Genomic DNA, 21190 nt, shown 5'->3' on the forward strand with positions numbered 1-21190 from the left:
CCCTGTTCCAATGTCCACCCAGATACTGAATTGACCTAAACCTGAACTTGTACTTGTACCTAAACCTGAACCTGTAACTGAACCTGTAAGCTCTGTGATGTGATTAAACATAATGACACACACATTTACACAAAGCAGTGTTGATGAGGAGGAGGTGGAGTGGAGAGAAGACTCTGATAAGATCAACACTGGCTCTGTGTGTCACTCAGTCATGGTGTTTGTTTTTTGTGGTTTGTGATGTATTTGTGTGTTGGACGTGTTACTCACAGTTGTCATGGTGATGACCTCCTCGGTGACAACCTTCAGTGTGTCCACCACAGAGATATAGCCAAGACGCTTAGCAATGGAGAGAGCGGTGTTCCCATTCTGAAACACACACACACATACACACACACACACACACCAGTCAGTGTGTGTGTTTGTTTATGTGCTGTGCTGTATATATCAGTTTCTGTGTGCGTCTCACCATGGTAACTGCATTGGGCTTCGCACCGTGGTGAAGAAGAACATTGATGATGTGTGTGTTTCCCTGCTGAGCTGCTTGGTGAAGCGGTGTGTACCCGTTCTGCAGATAACACACACACATGCACACGCGCACACACATACAAAGCTTAGTTACTTGATAATCATACCACTGATCACACCATTCTCCTGGATAGACTAGAAAATTTTGTGAGAGTGAAGGGAATGGCCCTCTCCTGGCTCAGGTCTTATTTAACTGATTGTTACCAGTTTGTTTATGCAAATGGTGACTTCTCTATGTATATTAAGGTGTTCCACAAGGTTCTCTCTCAGGCCAACTGCTTTTTTCTTTATATACGTTACCTCTGGGTAGTATTATTCATAAGCATGGTATTAGTTTCCACTGTTATGCTGATGACAGTTGTATGTTTCTGCAAAGCCAGATGAGAGACACCAGCTTAAAAAAATTGAGGAATGCGTAAAGGGCATTAGACACTGGATGCTTATTAACTTCCTGCTACTTAACTCTCACAAGACTGAAGTACTTGTACTAGGACCATATGCAGCTAGAAGTAGATTTTCTGATCACACAGTAACTCTGGATGGCCCTTCTTTTTCTTCACGTGCAGCAGTAAAAGACCTTGGGGTGATCACTGACTCTAGTCTTTTGTTTGAAACTCATATCAATAACATTACAAGGATAGCTTTGTTTCATCTCAGAAATATGATGAAGATAAGAAATATAATGTCACTAAATGGGGCGGCACGGTGGTGTAGTGGTTAGCGCTGTCGCCTCACAGCAAAAAGGTCCTGGGTTCGAGCCCCGGGGCCGGCGAGGGCCTTTCTGTGTGGAGTTTGCATGTTCTCCCCGTGTCCGCGTGGGTTTCCTCCGGGTGCTCCGGTTTCCCCCACAGTCCAAAGATATGCAGGTTAGGTTAACTGGTGACTCTAAATTGACCGTAGGTGTGAATGTGAGTGTGAATGGTTGTCTGTGTCTATGTGTCAGCCCTGTGATGACCTGGCGACTTGTCCAGGGTGTACCCCGCCTTTCGCCCGTAGTCAGCTGGGATAGGCTCCAGCTTGCCTGCGACCCTGTAGAAGGATAAAGCGGCTAGAGATAATGAGATGAATGAGATGTCACTAAATGATGCAGAAAAACTAGTTCTTGCTGTTGTTTCCTCTAGATTGGATTATTGTAATGCCTTACTGTCTGGATGTTCCAATAAGTGCATAAACAAGCTCTAGTTAGTTCAAAATGCAGCCGCAAGAGTCCTGACTAGAACTAGAAGATATGACCACATCACGCCTGTCTTATCCACACTGCATTGGCTCCCAATCAAATTTCACAATGATTATAAAATACTACTATTGACCTTTAAAGCACTGAATGGTCTTGCAGCACAGTACCTGAGCGAATTTCTGGTCTTTAATGACCAGCCATGCCTACTTAGATCAAAAGGCTGTCTGTTGGTACCTCAAATAGTGAATGTTACAGCAGGGGGCAGAGCCTTCTCTTACGGAGTCCCACAGTTATGGAACAGCCTTTCAAGTAGTGTTTGGGACTCAGACACAGTCTCAGTGTTTAAGTCTAGGCTGAAAACATATCTGTTTAGTCAAGCTTTTTGTTAATAGTTTTTATTAGGTAAAGGAGTAGATCTGGAGGGTCCTCAGGCATAGAGCATTTTGGTAAACTGGGATGTATGGATGCTGTCAGCCCCCCACTTACTCTTCACTCCGGTTTGTGGAGTGGAGTGGAGTGGAGTGGAGGTTGCTTCATGTCCCAGGGCTCCCTCATGTCTGTGTTACCTTCTGGCTCTCCCTTTTAGTTATGCTGTCATAGTTAGTCTTGCCGGAGTCCCTGCTTGCACTCAGCCCAAAATGTACATTAGGTGACAACGAGCATACCTAACAACCTGTGTTTTCTCTCTCTCTCTCCCAAGTTATATGTCAATCCTGAGACACCATTGATGCTGACCTCTCCTGTTCTTCAGACCTGCCTGATCCATCTTGATGACCTAATTATAAGTGGAGTTCTTATATAAGGATGGCCCTATATGTACAACCCCTGATCCATCCTGATACTCCACTCCTAGCTGAGGTTTCATGTCCTCCTATGGAGGACAATCTAAAGATACACGTAATGGCTTAGGACGACAGTCACCACGATAACTTTAGCACTGCAGTTGTCATGAACACTTTTACACTCAAGTCTTCATCAATTAACAGTTCATAACTTCAACAAAACAGACTTCATGTTAAAACTATAATGAATTTCATGGTTACACAGTTGTACTTTGTGACTATACAGGACACAGGTATAGAAGTTAATTATTTATAATCACACTATCTGATATCATCCAGATGAGGATGGGTTCCCTTTTGAGTCAGGTTCCTCTCAAGGTTTCTTCCTCATGACATGTCAGGGAGTGTTTTCTTGCCACTGTCACATCAGGCTTGCTCATTAGGGATAAATTTATTCGGTATAAATTTATCAGTTCATATGTTTAAAATCTTTATTTTTCTGTAAAGCTGCTTTTCAACAATGTCTATTGTTAAAAGCACTATATAAATAAATTGACTTGTGAATTATTTATAATCACACTATCTGATATCACCCAGATGATGATGGGTTCCCTTTTGAGTCAGGTTCCTCTCAAGGTTTCTTCCTCCTGACATGTCAGGGAGTGTTTTCTTGCCACTGTCACATCAGGCTTGCTCATTAGGGATAAATTTATTCGGTATAAATTTATCAGTTCATATGTTTAAAATCTTTATTTTTCTGTAAAGCTGCTTTTCAACAATGTCTATTATTAAAAGCACTATATAAATAAATTGACTTGATAAAATAAAGGAGTTAAGGAAGTGCAAGCAGAAAGTGATTGTGAACATAAAGTATGTATATGCCTAAACAGGAAACAAGAGTACCCAGGAAGTGAATATAAAGAGGAACTACATCCATCCATTATCTGTAGCCGCTTATCCTGTACAGGGTCTCAGGCAAGCTGGAGCCTATCCCAGCTGACTATGGCCAAGAGGCAGGGTACATCCTGGACAAGTCACCAGGTCATCACAGGGCTGACACATAGGGACAAACAACCATTCATACCAACGGTCAATTTAGAGCCACCGATTAGCCTAACCTGCATGTCTTTGAACTGTGGGGGAAACTGGATCACCCAGAGGAAACCCATGCAGACACAGGAAGAACATGCAAACTCCACACAGAAAGGCCCTCGTCAGCTGCTGGGCTCGAATCCAGGACCTTCTTGCTGTGAGGCGACAGTGCTAACCACTACACTACTGTGCCACTCGAGGAACTACATATAAACAGTAAATGAGAAATTAGCTCTTACTCTAGTTTTGGTGTTTACGTTTGCTCCATGCTGCAACAGGAAGTTCACCATCTTCACGTTTCCATAGTGACAGGCGACGATAAGAGGAGTGTAACCCAGCTTTGTGTGGGGGAGGGGGGATACACAAATACACATACATGTTATCAGGCAAAAACTTTTTGAGTGTGTGTGTGTGTGTGTGTGTGTGTGTGTGTGTGTGTGTGTGTGTGTTTGGGGGGGGGGGGGTTCTCACCTTTGTTTGGTGGTCTAAGTTTGCACTGTGTTTAACAAGAATTTCAGCCACACTCACTCTGTCCTCCTGAGCAGCAAGATGTAGTGGAGTGAGACCGTTCTGAAAGAGACAGACAGAAAAACAGATAATAATTACAGATATGTTATGTTGTGTAACCATAACAACTTCTACCTGCCAGAAATACTTTTGTCTTGTCAGAATTAAGTCGGAGTACATTACTCAACATCCAGTGTCATCCAGTGTAATACCACTGTGGCAGCAGAGGTGTGGTCAAGCATCAGCTGTGGATGGAGCGGTGGCAGCTGGAACCAGCAGGTAAGACATGATGATTCTCACCAGTGTCTGATTATGAGCAGGTTATTTATGTGTGTTTTATTTGAACTTTCAGGAGAAGCCCATAATCAGAGAGAGAGAGAACTGAGCAGCACAGAGCTGTGTGTGTTTGTGTGCCTTATGCAGTAAAACCACTGAAAAGCGAATGTGAGCAGAAATAAAGCACACCATTTTGAGTTGTTCCAAGCCTGCCTCCTGTTTCTTAATTTCCCCCACAAACCAGTACGTTACACTGGTGCTGAAACCTGGGATTTGAGGAAGAAGCACTGTCATGGAGTCATCGCCCCTTAGCAAAATCATCCAGACCCTCGCCGGCATCCACGAAAAACCAACATCAAACCCTCATCATGCTGCACTTAGAGCAGGATCAGCAGTTCCAGGCTATTCTCTGGGCTCAGGCAGAGAATCAACAGGTTCTCCAGAGCCTGATCCAGCCAGTAGGCACTCCAGCCACAGCCCAAGCAGCCGCTGCAAAGATGGGTCTGCAGGACAATCCCAGAGCCTACATAAAGATCTTTGAGTGAGTTGTGGAAACATGTGGCCAACCTCTCAGTGGATGGTCCACTTGTTGCTGCTGCTGTTGAGGGAAGCCCAGCTCACGGGCTAACAGCTCCCAGTTGCCAACCTGCTGAAGTACCTGGACTATTTTTCAATAGGTGGGCTACACCCCTGAACAGCACCTTGGCCTCTTGCTTGCCTTTACCATACAGCACCGAGATGCCTGCTGAAAGGTGGCTTCTGGTAGAGAAGCGTGACAGTGCAGATGTTATCGACCGAGTGGTGCTGGAACAGTTTGTTGCTTGGCTGCAAGAGGAGACAGTGGAGTGGGTCCAGTGCTGCCATCTTGTGTCGGTGGAAAAGGTGGTTTGGTTGGTGGAAGACCATGTGATGATGTTTCAGGGGGCAGGCGAGCCCCCTGCTCCTTCTCACTTCCTCCCTCTCTCACACTCTGTCCCTTCCCCTTCCCCTGTTCTTGACCCCCAAAACCAGTTCCCCAAATCCAGGGCCCTCCCCGTTTTGCCTTTCCTTCCACTCTAATGCCTCCACTAATCCCCCCCTCTCTTTCTGAACAGGCAAAACTGTCGACCCCCACCAGGACCAGGACAAAGCCCAGGCAGGTCTACAGATGTGGTGGGAAAGCTGGGCAGTTCATGGAAGTTCATGATTGTCCTGCTCATGGAAATGGGAATACTGATCCAGATTCCTGGCATGCTTCAAGTCTTCCTCGATTGAGCACAAATGTATCTGCATATAAGTGAGTATACAAGGGAGTACACGTCAGGCCTTGGGGGACTTAGGGTATAACCAGACTGTGGTTTATAAAAGCCTGATTCACTGCAAGGCATTGGATAATGCACAATTGGTGAAACTGAGGTCTGTGCAAGGGGATATTCATGAGAATCCACTGGTGCCTGTCATCATTAAATTCTGGGAGAAGAAGCAGTGAATAGAGAAGATGGTTAGTACTCACCTGACCCATCCAGTAATTCTTGGAATAAGTTGACCAGAGTTTCATTAATGCATTAGTGAAGAAAATGCTTGCTGATGGGTCCTGCAATAGTGAGGAATGTGTGGAATCCAACTCAATGTTGGCTGGGGAAGCAGTCTTGGAGCCATATATGTCAGCTCCATGTCAGGGGGAAACAGAGGATGGGGAGGACTCCACCCCTCCCCCTTTTACAGGGACTTCTCTTGGAGATTTCCCTCTGGAGCAGTCACACAATGAGACCCTGAGACACGCTTTTGATCAAGTGAGAGTAATCTGTGGTCAAAAAACCCAGCCGAATGTTGCACTCTCACATCTATGCTGGCTCATCATAATCCCATGGCTGGGCATTTGGGGCAAGGCAAACACTGAACCATCTCATGGCCCATTTCTACTGGTCGGGCTTTCGTGGTAATGTTCACAGGTAGTGTGCATCATGTCATGAATGTCAGCTGGTGAATCCACCGGCCACCCCAAAAGCACCATTGCACCATCTTCCATTAATCAAGGTCCCTTTTGAAAGAATTGGTATGGACCTCATCAGGCCATGAGACCAGACTCCATGAGGATATCACTTAGTGTTAGTTTTAGTAGACTACGCAACCCAATACCCAGAAGCGGTGATGCTGTACAACATTTCTGCATGCAGTGTTGCAGAGGCACGCTTCAGTGTTATCTCCCAAGTCGGGATCCTAAAAGAGATCCTGAATGAGCAAGGCACAATGTTCATGTGACACACACTTTGCAAACTGTATGAATTAATGGGGATTAACTTGATTCTTACCAGTGTTTACTATCTGCAGACAGACAGACTGGTCAAACAGTTTAATCAAATGCTTAAAAATATGAGTTGCAAGTTCATTCATGGGGAATTGAGATAAATGGTTCAAACCCCTATTATTTGCAATGCGAGAGGTCCTACAAGCTTCCACACAGGCTTTTCCTCATGTGAATTACTATATGGGTGCAAGACTCATGGCATCTTGGACATCATTAGGCAAAATTGGGGGGAGATACCTTCTACTAGTAAGAAATTTAGTACATTCTTTACTTATAAGAAAAACTCTACACACTGAGTCACCTAATTCAGGAGAATTTGCTACAGGTGCAAGAATGGCAATCCAGGCTGTATATGTCACGCTTCTGAGCTCACTCTCCATCTGCCTCAATCCTCAGGACTCCATTTCCCATAATCCCCATCACACACCAGTTACTACCATGTGCACTCTGTCAACCAATCTGGAACCACTTCATAGGAGTGGTTCACGTGAATTCCAATCATCATCACCTGTACCTTTTGTTTGTGTCTGTATTTATACCCCTTTGTCTGTCTTGTCCTTTGCACAGTATTGTCTTCACTTCTCGTAAGTGTACTGAGCATTATTATATTCATTGTTTCTCTGTGTATGACCCTTTTTGCCTTCCGTTTTTTCCCGTTTGCCTAGCCCTTGTGTTTTGATTGCCCGTCTCTCTTGATTTCTGGTTTCTCAATTATTGCCTGTTTTTCTGACTACGATTTGCCTAGCTCTTGTGTTCTGACTGCCCGCATCTCTTGACTCCCGATTTTTCGTCGATTGCCTGTTTTTTGACCACGATTTGTCTAGCCCCTGTTACTGTTTTGGATTTCTTGGTTTTGACCTGGCCTGGCTTTTGTACATTGATTTCAGATTGTCCTTCTCTCATTAAAGCCTTGTTTTCATTGTACATCTGTGAGTGTCTGGTTTGTCACAGCCACGTTACAGGATACTGTGCCACCATGCAGATGGCAGATTACATGGAGCTACAGGTAGCGATTAGCAGCCAAGGTCAGATGATTGGACAACATCACCAGTGTTTTGACTCCGTGACTCAGTCCATCCATACCCTCATGCAACAGCAAGGTGAGCAGCAGAAACAGTTAGCCCAAATTGTTGAAAGCATGAGGGAAATCACCACACAACTCCAACTACTCCACTCCTCTGGCTCTTCTGTGATTTACAACCAAGCTGCTCCCTCTATGGCTGTTACCAGTTCGTTTGTTGTCAGTAAACCGGAAAAGTTTAGTGGCACGCCTAATCAGTGTAAAGAGTTTCTGCTACAATGTTCTATATTTTTTGCTAATTCCCCTCCAAGCTCAGACAAGGCTTGTATTTCTTTTGTGATATCTCGTCTTATGGGCAAGGTGTTAGATTAGGCTACCACAGTTTGGCCCTCAGCCCAATCCAACACTTATGATCACTTTATTAGAGAATTTAAAGCAGTTTTTGATCACACCAATGAGGGCCATTCTCAAGGGGAATTACTCACCCGACTACATCAGGGTAATTGCTCAGTTTCCGATTACGCTTTGGAATTTCATGCACTCGCGGCTGGGAGTGGTTGGAATGAGTTGGAATTATTAGTGACATTTCGCAACAGACTGAACTTGGACATCTTGGCTGAAATGGCTTGTAAGGATGACAGTCTTTCACTAGAGAAGCTGATTTCATTGGCCATTCGCCTAGACCAACTGAAACACGGGAGAGGTCCATGTAACTCTCCTACGGCTCCATCAACTGCACTAATCCCTTGCTGCTTGTATCCACCTACGACCCGGACTTGTGAGGATCCAGAACCCCCGGAACCTGTGCAGTGTGATGTATTTCATTTGTCTGCGGAAGAAAGGCACTGATGTCTCCAAAGTGGTTTGTGTCTCTATTGCAGAACTGCCAGTCACATTTTACATGACTGTCAAATCTGTCGACACAGAACTCTGGCGCCAACCCCAGGAAAGTGCGTGAAGTCTACTCCACGCACTAATGTGGTGAATACACCCACCAAGGGGTTGGTCTCTAAGTCCTTTCTCCTACCCATGACAGTTAACTGTCCGCAGTCTGTCTCTGTGTTCTCAGTGTTAATTGACTCCGGAGCTGAAGGGGACTTTATTCACGCCGAGCTGGCGTTTCCAGATTCCTGTGGAGCCACTGGAAACACCGCTGAGACTGACTGCTGTTGATGGGGATCCTGTGGGAGAAGGACTTGTGAACCAAATCACAAAACCCATCAGTATGATGGTCAATGCATTACATTCTAAAGAGATTCATTTTTTTTATTAAATTCTTCTATGCTATCATTTTAGGTTTGCCCTGGCTTAGAAAACTTAACCCAGTCATATCTTGGTCTGATAAAGAAATACTCTCTTGGTCTAGTAACTGTTACGACACCTGTCTAGCAATACCCCACAGTTCTGGTATCGTCAACTGCTATAGAAAGCCCCAATGCTAATGTTGTAGTATCCGTTCCCCCCGAATACAGTGACCTGTCAGAAGTGTTTAACAAGAAAAGTGCTACCAAACTTCCTCCTCACAGAGAATATGACTGTTCCATTGAGTTGATAGATGATGCTATTCCACCTAAATCTAGAATTTATCCACTCGCTCAAGCAGAGGAGAAAGCGATGGAGGAGTACATTCAGGACGCTTTACAACAGGGTTTTATCTGTCCTTCTACATCTCCCGCAGCTGCAGGGTTCTTTTTTGTTAATAAGAAGGATAGCGGGCTTAGGCCCTGCATTGATTATCGTGGACTTAATCAAATCACCAAACCCTATTCTTACCCTTTGGTCCCCGTAGCACTAGAACAACTTCATGAAGCATCCATTTTCACAAAACTCAACTTAAGAAGCGCATATAATTTAGTCTGCATAAAGGAAGGCGATGAGCAGAAAACTGCATTCGTTACCACTAGGGGGCACTGCGAGTACCTAGTAATGCCCTTCGGGTTGCGTAATGCTCTGTCTGTATTCCAAGCATTCATAAATGATGTTCTAAGGGATATGCTTGGTCATTATGTTCTTGCCCACATTGACGATATTCTGATTTATTCCCCCAATCTCGAAACTCACGTTCGACATGTTCGTTCCATCCCAACGCATCTGCTTGATAATCAGTTATATGTCAAAGGAGAGAAGTGTGAATTTCATCTCCCTTCCACTTTTTTCCTAGGTTACATCATCAGTCCGGAGGATGTTGTTATGGATGACAGGAAGGTAGAGGCTGTAGCGAACTGGCCCATCCCCACGTCCATAAAGGAACTCCAGCTATTTCTTGGGTTCGCTAACTTCTATCACCGATTTTATCTGTAATTTCAGTAGCATAGCAGCCCCTCTTACCACCTTATTGAAGGGAAACGCCAAAAAACTAATATGGAACCCCCGGGTGCAGAAAGCGTTTGAAACCCTCAAGGTAACTTTCACCTCAGCCCCCGTTCTGAAGCATCTCGATCCCACACAGCCTTTCATAGTAGAAGTGAATGCCACTGAGGTAGGCGCTGGAGTGGTGTTGTCCCAGCGCATAGGTGATCCCTGTAAATTACATCCAATAGCCTTCTACTCCCATAAATTAACCCCTGCCAAATGCAATTATGCTATAGGAGATAGAGAATTGCTGGCCATGAAGCTAGCTTTTGAGGAATGACGCCATTGGCTAGAGGGAGCTACACAGCCATTCCTAGTTTTAACAGATCACAAAAACCTTGAATATTTATGGTCAGCTAAACGGCTCAACCCCTGTTAGGCCCAGTAGTCCTTATTTTTCTCACGATTTAATTTTTCCATTACTTATCGTCCCGGTTCCTGTAATACTAAAGCAGGCACCCTTTCACGTATATATCCTAGTCCCAAGTCCTCTACTGAGGTTGTCAATGTACTACCCCCGTTGGCTGTGTTAGCCCCTATTAGATGGGAGATAGATGTGGAAATAGATCAGGAGTTAACTATCACTCCTGCCCCTTAATCTTGCCCCGTGGGAAGGAAGTATGTGCCAATTCAATGCAGGGACAAATTAATTACCTGGGCCCACTCCTCTTTAACTTCTGGCCACCCGGGGGAGATACGTACTCACCAGTTATTGTCTGGCAGATATTGGTGTGAGGACATGTTGTCAGATATCCATAGGTTTGTCTCCCCACCTGTTCCAAATGCAAAACACCCAAAACTCTCCCTGCCGGTAAACTCATGCCCTTGCCTGTCCCTTCTCGTCCATGGTCACATGTAGTGGTAGACTTTGTTACTGATTTGCCCCCCTCGCAGAACTACATGGTCATTCTGACCGTTGTTGATAGATTTTCATGAGGAGTTAAATTTATCCCCTTCGTTAGCCTACCTACAGCCTTTCAGACAGCTGAAGCCCTTTTCAACTATGTGTTCCGTATATTTGGTGTTCCTGAGGATATAGTATCAGATCGAGGGCCTCAATCAATTCACCTCTCATGTGTGGTCAGCATTCTTTGAGAGACTGGAAGTTAACGTAAGTCTCACCTCTGGTTACCATCCCCAGTCTAATGGTCAATGCAAAAGAGTCAACCAAGAACTAGGAAAGTTTTTGAAAATTTATTGTCACGATAATCAAGCTGACTAGTCAAAATAGTTGCCCTGGGCAGAAATGGCACAAAATTCATTGATTAGCTCTGCTACGGGTTTAACACCATTCCAATGTACGCTGGGTTATCAACCCCCCTTAATGCCATGGTCTGCCATGCCCTCTGACAACCCTGCCATTGACAGTTGGATGCAACAGAGTGAGCAGGTCTGGGAACAGACACACCAGTGCATCGAGAATGCTCTCCGCCAACACAAGAGGCAGGCGGATCGCCATAGAGGTGACACACCTACCTACCTCCCTGGGGACTGAGTGTGGCTGTCGACCCGGGACTTCAGGTTCCCTGAGGGAAGTAGAAAATTATTGCCCAAATACATTAGTCCGTTTAAGATTCTCCAGAGAATCAATGAGGTTACTTACAAATTAGATCTTCCTGTGCATTACCGTGTTTCCAACTCGTTCATGTATCTCTCCTGAAACCTGTTGTCTCAGGTCCGTTGGACGAGGCCACACCTGAAGTCAAACCCCCACCTCTAGTGTACATGGAAGGTGCCCCGGTGTATGTTATCCATCGGTTGCTGGACTCCAGAAGGAGAGGAGGGACTCTGCAGTACCTAGTGGACTGGGAGGGCTATGGGCCCAAGAAGCGTAGCTGGGTTCCTGCACGAGATGTCCTGGAGCCGGGTTTGGTGGAGGATTTCCATCAGTGTCGCCCAGAGAAGCCTACACCTCTGCCTAGGGGCCGTCCCAGGCGCCATGTGTCCAGCCCTCCCAGCAGTCTGCACAACGGTGGTTCCAGGGGTCGTCCGCGGTGATGGCCCTCTGTCCAGCACTGTGGCAGTTCTGATGGCTCACTCAGGAGTGTTCCCGGCAGTGTGGGTGGCAGTCGTTGTGGTTGTCTTCATCCCTTGGCCCCCTTGGACTCCTTGGGGGGGGGTATTGTCATGCTTCTGGGCTCACCCTCCATCTGCCTTAACCCTCAGGACTCCATTTCCCATAATCCCCCTCAAACACCAGTTACTACCATCTGCACCCCGTCAACCAATCCGGAACCACTTCGTAGGAGTGGTTCACCTGAATTCTAATCACCATCACCTGTACCTTTTGTTTGTGTCTGTGTTTATACCCCTTTGTCTGTCTTGTCCTTTGCACAGTATTGTCTTCACTTCTCGTAAGCCTACTGAGCGTTATTATATCTCAGGGGTCGGCAACCCTAGGCATGTGTGCCACAACTGGCATGCTGAGGAATGTCCAGTGGCACACTGACAATGATACACAAACCTAATTATGGCCACACCAATTCAATGCGTTGGTTCTCGGAATCGCCGCTTGAAGAAAATGCAAAATGAAAAAAAAAAAATCAAAATCAAACTCCCGCCAACAGAAAAGGTCACGTGACGTGAGGTCATGTGACGTCGAAAACCAATCAAATCGCCCCTTTCACTTTCGATAAAGACTTGTGGAAGAAACATGCCTGTGGAGGGGAGTCCTGCAAAGCGTGTGTTTGTGATTGTTAGGATATTCACCGAACAAAAGCGTAAAATCTTTGACAGGTATGTTGAAATTCTGTTTACTGGGTTGCCTGTATTGTTTGGTCTATTTCCATCGCTAATTTTACCATCAGAGCATTTTTTTATTTTATTTTTATTTCGCCTGCTCGCTTCATATTTTTCCTGAAAAAATCCGAGAACCAACTAATTAAATTGGTGTGGCCTATTCAACACATTAAAAATGTTCAAACGTCATCTTGAACTGTCATTGGCTGTTGCATGGCGAGCCTGCTCTTTTAGCATGACTACACAACAATATAGCACCCCCCCTCCCCATATTTCTCATGAGATGGGCCCACTTAATGCAGCAGTTGCGCTAAGATGGCAAAGAAGCCGACAGTTCGGGCTTTCCTCTCCTCGTGGACCAAGGAATATGGGTTCGTTTCTCAGAGGGACCGTGCTGTGTGCATGTTGTGTTTTGAAAGTGTTGTGTGTTGAACATCCAGTGTTAAACGTCATTTCGAGGCAAAGTACGAAAAGACTTTCAAAGATCAGGCAGATAGGGACGAATCAATCTCACGCGCAGTGTGCAGATATGGGAAGCAAGCCCACACTTTAAAAGTCTTTGCCTCAGCTAAAAACAATGCCACTGAAGCTAGCTATATAATTTCTCACTGCATAGCTAAACATGGAAAGCCATTCACAGACGGTGAATACATTAAGGAGGCCTTTCTCTCCAGCTTGGATAGTCTTTTTGAAAGGCTGCCAAATAAAGAGACAATAAAATCAAGAATAAAAGACATGCCCGTATCAGCCAGAAGTGTTGAGCGATGAATTGGTGAAATGGCAGAAAACGTAAGGGTGCAGCAAACAACTGGCATAAAAGATGCAGCGGTATTTAGCACTGTGCTTGACAAAAGCGTAGATGTGAATGATGTGGCACGTTTGGCAGTGATGGCAAGATATTGTGATGTGACTGTGAGAGAGGAGCTCTGCTGTTTAAAGCCAATGACCGACACAACTAAAGGAGAAGACATAGCCAAGGTGTTGGTGGAGCATTTTGAAGAGCGAGGTATTGACTTGGGCAGGATTTTTGCAGTGACAACTGATGGTGACCCCGCTATGGTCGGGCAACGGAAGGGAGCAGTCAAATTAATTGAAGATAAAGTTGGTCACCCCATCATGAAACTCCACTGCATAATACATCAAGAAAATCTATGTGCCAAAATGTCTAATTCTGATCTCAACAGCGTCATGGATACAGTGGTCAAGCTCATAAACTTTATCATCAAACGTTCCTCTCTAACACACCGACAGTTTCAGTCTCTGTTAGACGAAATGGACTGCGTGTATAAAGATATCCCTCTCCACTCTGCCGTAAGGTGGCTGAGTGGCGGAAAAGTTTTGGAGCGATTTGTTAGCTGTCTGGATGCCATCAAGGCCTTCCTACTTGAGAGGGCTCAAGACTACCCTGAATTGGAAGACGAGAAGAGGATCATGAAGCTTATGTTCCTCACTGACATTACAGGACATCTCAATGACCTAAATCTCCGACTGCAAGGTGCAGGACAAACGATGTTGGAGATAATACGATGCTTGGGTGGCCTTTATCAGCAAGCTAGACGTATTTCAAAGGGATGTTGATACCACCACTTTTCGTTATTTCAGACACGTAAGGAAGTTTGCCCCCAACCACACAATTGACACCGCTGATATCTGCAAATATATGTGCCAGCTGCAGTCAGAGTTCGCAGAGCATTTTGGGGACTTTCAGAAGTATAGCCCAATGTTCTCTTTCTTGATCAAGCCTGACAGCTTTGACGGACATTAACTGGATTTGGCTGTGATAGAGTGGTTGGACACACAGGACATGGAAATGCAGCTGATTGTGTTGAAGAGTTCAACGTTGTGGGTGAGCAAGTTTGCAGAGCTACGTATACAATTACAACGCACAGCGCAGGGTCAAAGAGACATCATTTACACCTGCTGGGCATCTTTACCCAAAAAGTTCAACTGTCTTCGCAATATCGCACTGGCTTTATTGTCAGTGTTCGGATCAACATATCTGTGTGAACGGATATTTTCGCACATGAAGAATGTACTTTGCCCCTCCCGAAGTCGTCTGACAACGGGCCATTCGGAAGCATGCGTCCAACTCAAAGTGCCCAATTGCCATCCCCACATCTCGGAGCTAAGTAAGGGAAAGCAGGGCCAGGGATCACACTGACTGATAGGCAAAACATTTATTTTGTAACAAGGCTACTTCAAATTTGCAGTTTATTGTTAAGCCATTTTATGTAGGCTACTTGTCAATGTTCTCTGACACTCATTATTTAATTTTTTTTCTGCAGTTTTATTATTCATCAGTTCCATTTCCATTAGGCTGCTATAACTTGGGCCTGTTACCTACTGAAAGATTTTGGATGTTATTTTGTGAATTTGTATAAGCTGCTTGCAATGTTGTTATCCAATGGGGGGGGTCTTAAACCTTGTGTGTGAGGTTAACGGCATAAAACAAGTGCAATTTGGTTAAAGTGTGTGAGGTTAATGGCATAAAACAAGTGCAATGGTGTTTTACATTTGCTCAATGCATTAAATATCCATATCTGTCTAAAATGTGTGGTGTCTAATTGCACATAGTTAACAACACCTATTTGAATGGCACACTAACTAACAAGAAAATTTCTAATTGGCACTACATGGCAAAAAGGTTGTCGACCCCTGTTATATCTATTACGTATATCAATTGTTTCTCTGTGTATGACCCTTTTTGCCTTCTGTTTTTTTTTCCGTTTGCCTAGCCCTTGTGTTCTGATTGTCCGCCTCTCTTGATTCCCGGTTTTTCGTCTATTGCCTGTTTTTTGACCACGATTTGTCTAGCCCCTGTTACTGTTTTGGATTTCTCGGTTTTGACCTGGCCTGGCTTTTGTACATTGATTTCGGATTGTCCTTCTCTCATTAAAGCCTTGTTTTCATTTTACATCCGCAAGCATCTGGTTTGTCAAAGCCGTGTTACAGTATAACAGGGGTGTTCAGCTACCGTATGGGAATTTGCACCAGGAGATCAAGTGCACATTTTATGACCCACGTCAAGCTCCAAATTACTTGTGAAGTGGCAAGGACCCTTTGAGGTCACATGGCAAGTCAGAGAAGTAAAAAATGAGGTAAGGTGAACAGACAGAGATGATGCACTTCAAATATTTCCTAAACATGGTGTGTATGTGTGTGTTGTACAGTTATTGTGATTGCCTCACTTTTGCATTAGCATTAACATTAGTTCCATGGTCCAGCAGCAGGGCAGCCATGTTGTCATGTCCCTCTTGTGCAGCAAGGTGCAGTGGGGTCATGAATTGCCGTGTTGCAGCTCCAGGCTCTGCCCCCTTCTGCAATAACACTCTTGCCACCTGCAGCTCATTCTTCCTTGCCGCAATGTGGAGTGGAGTATATCCATTCTACACACACACACACACACACACACACACACACACACACGTCAGTCCTATCTTAGATGTTACAACACGTTTGTAAGAAATAAATTATTTCTATTTGAAATAAAAAAAATTATAATAAGTGTTTATATGGAGAGAAATAAATGCTCACATGTTTATTTTGTTTGTTGGTATAGTGAGCAAGTGGGTATAGTGAGTACAGTGAATACCCTGAGCATAGTGAGTACAGCAAGGAAAGTGAGTACAGAGAATACAGTGAGCATAGTGAGGTCACTGAGTGTAGTGAATACTGTGAGCATAGTAAATTGTGATAATAGCACTACACTGTGCTATACCATACTATATTGAAGTACAGTACTATTATACTACACTATAATGTATTTTACTTTTCTCGCTATATACTATTGCACATTCTAATATACTATACTATACTATACTATACTATACTATACTATACTATACTATATAGTGTATAGTACACCACACATTGCAATAAATTGCATTATCTATTTCACAGTGAATGGCTGGGTAATATGGTGGCAATATGGTGATATCAATCTTGCTACATTTTAGTATCAGGATATACTTTTTCTGAAAAATCATGGTAATTTTTTGTGTCAGTGCTTCCATAACTGTATAGTGAGTATAGTGATTATCACCTTGGCTGTGCTGTGAGGTGATGCACCTTTATCCAGCAGCAGAAGTGCAACCTGCTGATTACTATAGTGAACTGCCACATGCAGAGGAGTGAGACCATCCTGAGAGAGACAGACAAAGAGTGAGAGAGAAAGACAGAAACAGAGAGAGTGTTCACCTCCTGACCTCAAAGCAGCATAAAAATAACCGCATCTGTGTCTGATCCTGATGTGGTGTGTTCTCTGATCTGTAGTTCCCATCTGTATCTGATTACTGTCTGATCTTTAGCGCCAGTGTCTGTACCTTTCCAGCTTCATCAGGAAGAGCTCTGCGCTGCAGTAGGAGTTTGGCCACCTCCAGGCTTCCATACTTTGCAGCTACATGCAGAGGAGTAAATCCTTTCTGTGGATATAACACAAAACATCATACACACATACTCTAACATACACACACATGCATGCATGCACACACACACACACACATACATACACACACACACAACCTAATACATGCAAATGCACAACCTAACCCCAACACAGGGTCTTGCAATGTATGTGTGTGTGTACCTTGGTGGTCAGTGCGTGTGTGGCTCCAGCTTCCAGCAGCACAGAGACGATGTGTGTGTGTCCCTCTCGAGCGGCAATGTGCAGAGGTGTGTATCCGTTAGTGGTAGCAGCGTCAGGATCAGCCATGTGCTGCAACAACAACTGCACCGTATCAGACTGACCCAACCTTGCTGAAATGTGAAGGGGGGTCTGACCTTCCTGCAGAGAGATGGACAGACAGATAGGGAGATAGAGGGACAGACAAGGAGAGTTAGACAGTGTGTGTGTGTGTGTGTGTGTGTGTGTGTGTGTGTGTGTGTGTGTGTGTGTGTGAGAGAGAGAGAGAGACAGAGAGGGGGGAGAAAGACAGGTGTGTGTGTTTTTTTTTTACTCTGGCTGTTGCATCCACATGAGCTCCATTTCTCAGCAGGCAGCGCACCACCTCCACCTGCCCTGCTCTCGCTGACATGTGCAGGGCTGTCTCTCCCCGCTACACATACACAAAGCACGTGCACACACACACACACACACACACACACACACACACACACACACATACAGGACAGTATGAGGCAGTAGTGTGGTACAAGTATATACTAATATGTAATAATAATGTGGTGTTACTGACGACGTTGCAGACGTCTGGTGAAGCTCCATTCTGCAGCAACAACAGCACAATATTCAGGTGACCCATGAAGGCTGACACATGGATTGGAGTCAAACCCGACTGAGAGAAAGACAAGGAGAGACAAACAAAGAGACAGAGACAGAAGGCGAGAGAGAGAGAGAGAGAGAGAGAGAGAGAGACTGATCAGGGCATCACTTTCAAGCAGTTTGGTTCTTTCTGTTTGAGTCACACCTATATCTGCACTTGACCCTTGACCCCAGTGATGTCAATAACTAAACATCTAATTCTCTCTTTCTTTCATCACCAAGACTCTGGCAATTCTCACACAACATTCTACAGAACGTCATCTAAATGACCTCCTGGGCACCAGGCAGCCATGTCTTGTAATAAACCTGTTCTCCTCACAGTGACTAAAACTGAACATGAAGTCTGAGAGAACTCACTCCTCATCCTCATCTCCACTGTGATCTGGACAAGAGGAACCACTCCCTGAGCTAATGGGATAAAAGTTGGAGGGTATCGCTGTGATGTGATGGGGTCCAAGCTGTAGGATGTAACCTATATAAAAACATTTTTGTCAAAATTTGCTAAAACTGTCACTATGTCCTGACAGTAGTACATGAAACAGATAATCTGTGAAAAAATCTGGCTCCTCTGGCTCCACCTAGTGCTCCTAATGCCATTTGCAAGAATCCCCTGCGATCAAATCAAACCAAACAATCAGAGCCAGGAGGAGTGTCTGATGAAGTGTCAATCACTGCTTGTGGTAACTAGGGCAGCCCCCCTCTGTGCTGTTTACCTGGCCTCTTTAGTTGCCGTGGTTGCTAGCCTGTGCATGCGTGGCAGCCTCCTCTGTGGGGAGGAGCTTTGAAGGCAGGGCTGGAGCACAGCAGAAAGGGAGGGGGAGGAATGTGGCTATTATACTTGCTCAAATTTTCAAGCTAAGTGCACTCTGTTCTCAATCCTACTGACTTCTGCTTTAAAGCTGAATGTTGTCCTGGTGATGGAATAGGGGTTAAAAGGTGACAAATATCCTGGATATGTGATAGGGGTTAAAGGTGAAGGGTGTCCTGGTCATGGGGTAGAGTTCAAAGGTGAAGGGTATCTTGGTGGTGGGATAGGGGTTAAAGGTGAAAGGTCATTACTTCGGTGATGGCCTGAATGGCGGCTCCATATTTCACTAGCAGCTCCATCACCTTTACTCTGTTCTTCTTACAGGCAATATGCAGTGGAGTGAAGCCATTCTGTAACACACAGACTTAGTAGTATTAACAACATACCTGAGTGATGTTCAAACCAGTGTGTGTGTGTGTGTGTGTGTGTGTGTGTTACCAGCGCTCGTGCGTTGGGATTCGCTCTCTTGTCCAACAATAATTTAGTGACTCTGTAATGGCCACAATGGGCAGAGACATGCAGAGCAGTGAGGTAGTCCAGAGTGACATCATCAACTGGTGCCTTGTATTGTAGCAGGTGCTTTACACACTCGACATGATCGCCCTGTGCAGACATGTGCAGTGGGGACAGCCCATTCTGTGTGTGTGTGGGAAGAAGACAAAAACAAAACAGAAGCATTTTAATGCCAATGTTTACGAGCATCATAGAATTACTATAACGTGTGTGTGTGTGTGTGTACCTTGGTTCGTGCGAGTATCGGCGCTCCTTTCTCTAACAGCAGCTCTACCGATGCATCATGACCACTTCTGGCAGCACAGTGTAGCGGAGTCAGTCCATCCTGTAAAACACACACACACACACACACAGTTGTCAGTAAATATTTTGACAGGTCATTGGTGAACATAAGACAGTACGTTGTAGACTCACCCTGGTCTTAGCATCGATCTGTGCCCCCCTATCGAGCAGCAAGGACACCATGTTGGTATTTCCTCGTTTAGATGCCACATGGAGAGGGGTGATGCCATTCTGTTCAGGAATATCAAAACACTGATGTCATTCCTACTTAAAAACATGGATCAGCTCTGATTGGCTTCCACTGCAACATGTTCTCTATGACTGTCTATAACTTGATGATATTTTCCCACTAGCCAAGGGTGTAAGACAGTGCTCTGTGATTGGCTGATGGAGAAAGACAGTTCTCTGTAATTGGCATTACCCTGGCAGTGAAGTCCACAGCGGCGCCACGGTTCAGCAGCAGTGTAGAAACATTAACATTTCCATAATGGGCAGCGATGTGGAGTGGAGTGAAGCCACTCTGCTCAGGGAACATGGAAAAAGGGAAAAAAGAAATTAAAAAAATAAGGGGAGGAGCAAAAGAAAGGAGAAATGCTATTTATTTAATGCACATGCTTGGTAAGTCAGAAATAGCTCTTTCTAAACATGCAGCATGCTAATGGAATCTCACAACTGAGCAGGAAATAAGTGCAGAATGAGCTTTAAAACAAATAGTACATGCAAGAAAATCACAAAGAAAAATAGAAAATAAAAACAAAACACCTTTCATTCAATCATATTTGCAAAATTAAAAAGATATCAAAGAAAGAATAAACCTTTAGCAGCTAAGAGCTAATGAGTACTGTTTAGATTAGGGTGACCAGATGTCCCGGTTTTACCGGGACAGTCCCGATTTGGGGTTGTGTGTCCCGAGTCCCGACAAAAGTCTGTTGGGACACGGATATGTCCCGGTTTTCGCCACTCGCGACGTTTGCGACTGAGCAGCGTGGGAATCATTAGCGGAGAAATGTCTGCATTTACTATTTTGATGAATGGACAGGAATCGCAAACTTCCCTGGTTACTGCCCCCTGGCCCTGTGGCATGGGTGTTTATTTAGCCACATTATTCCAGACAACAGAACGTGTTGCCATGCAACAATAAAATAAACATTAACTGGCGCGAATGTTCTTTGTCTAGCAGCTAGCAGCAGTAATGCCGCAGCAATTATGCCGAAAAGAAAACGTACCTTTTCCAAAGATTTACAGGGCACCTACCCCTTCCTCCGAGAGGTGCAGAACAATGCGCACGAAGCCTACTGCACACACTGTAAGTGTTCCTTCTCCGTAGCCCACGGTGGTAACACCGATATACAGGATCACATTAAAAACCTACTGGAAAAGATTCACTCTTCTTGTAAATATACGTAGGCTAATGCATTTTGTTTAGGGTGGGTGGATTGACAGTCGCCTTAGCTTTGTTCCTGTGCTTTGTTCTTGTACTGAGTTGGGTAGCCTATGTTGCAAATGATGTGCGCTCCTGTGCGGGCTTTGCTCGGGCTGTCGCCCCTCTCC

The 21190-nt window shown here is 44.8% G+C and overlaps 1 protein-coding gene across 1 annotated transcript in view; it reads right to left on the minus strand.

Annotated features, from left to right (window-relative positions):
- The window catches only part of ank2a (ankyrin 2a, neuronal), a 110107-nt gene that overhangs the window by 57465 nt on the left and 31452 nt on the right, over positions 1–21190 (minus strand). The window contains exons 9-23 of the mRNA XM_060915646.1: positions 20061–20159; positions 19772–19870; positions 19584–19682; positions 19283–19480; positions 19096–19194; positions 17951–18049; positions 17714–17812; positions 17344–17541; positions 17081–17179; positions 16801–16899; positions 15947–16144; positions 4048–4146; positions 3816–3914; positions 467–565; positions 268–366 (exon numbers count right to left, since the gene is read on the minus strand). Coding sequence (XP_060771629.1) covers positions 268–366; positions 467–565; positions 3816–3914; positions 4048–4146; positions 15947–16144; positions 16801–16899; positions 17081–17179; positions 17344–17541; positions 17714–17812; positions 17951–18049; positions 19096–19194; positions 19283–19480; positions 19584–19682; positions 19772–19870; positions 20061–20159 — 1782 coding nt within the window. The remainder of the gene's footprint in view (positions 1–267; positions 367–466; positions 566–3815; positions 3915–4047; positions 4147–15946; positions 16145–16800; positions 16900–17080; positions 17180–17343; positions 17542–17713; positions 17813–17950; positions 18050–19095; positions 19195–19282; positions 19481–19583; positions 19683–19771; positions 19871–20060; positions 20160–21190) is intronic.

The sequence above is a fragment of the Neoarius graeffei genome, chromosome 3, assembly GCF_027579695.1.
Source record: "Neoarius graeffei isolate fNeoGra1 chromosome 3, fNeoGra1.pri, whole genome shotgun sequence".
Classification (NCBI taxonomy): domain Eukaryota; kingdom Metazoa; phylum Chordata; class Actinopteri; order Siluriformes; family Ariidae; genus Neoarius; species Neoarius graeffei.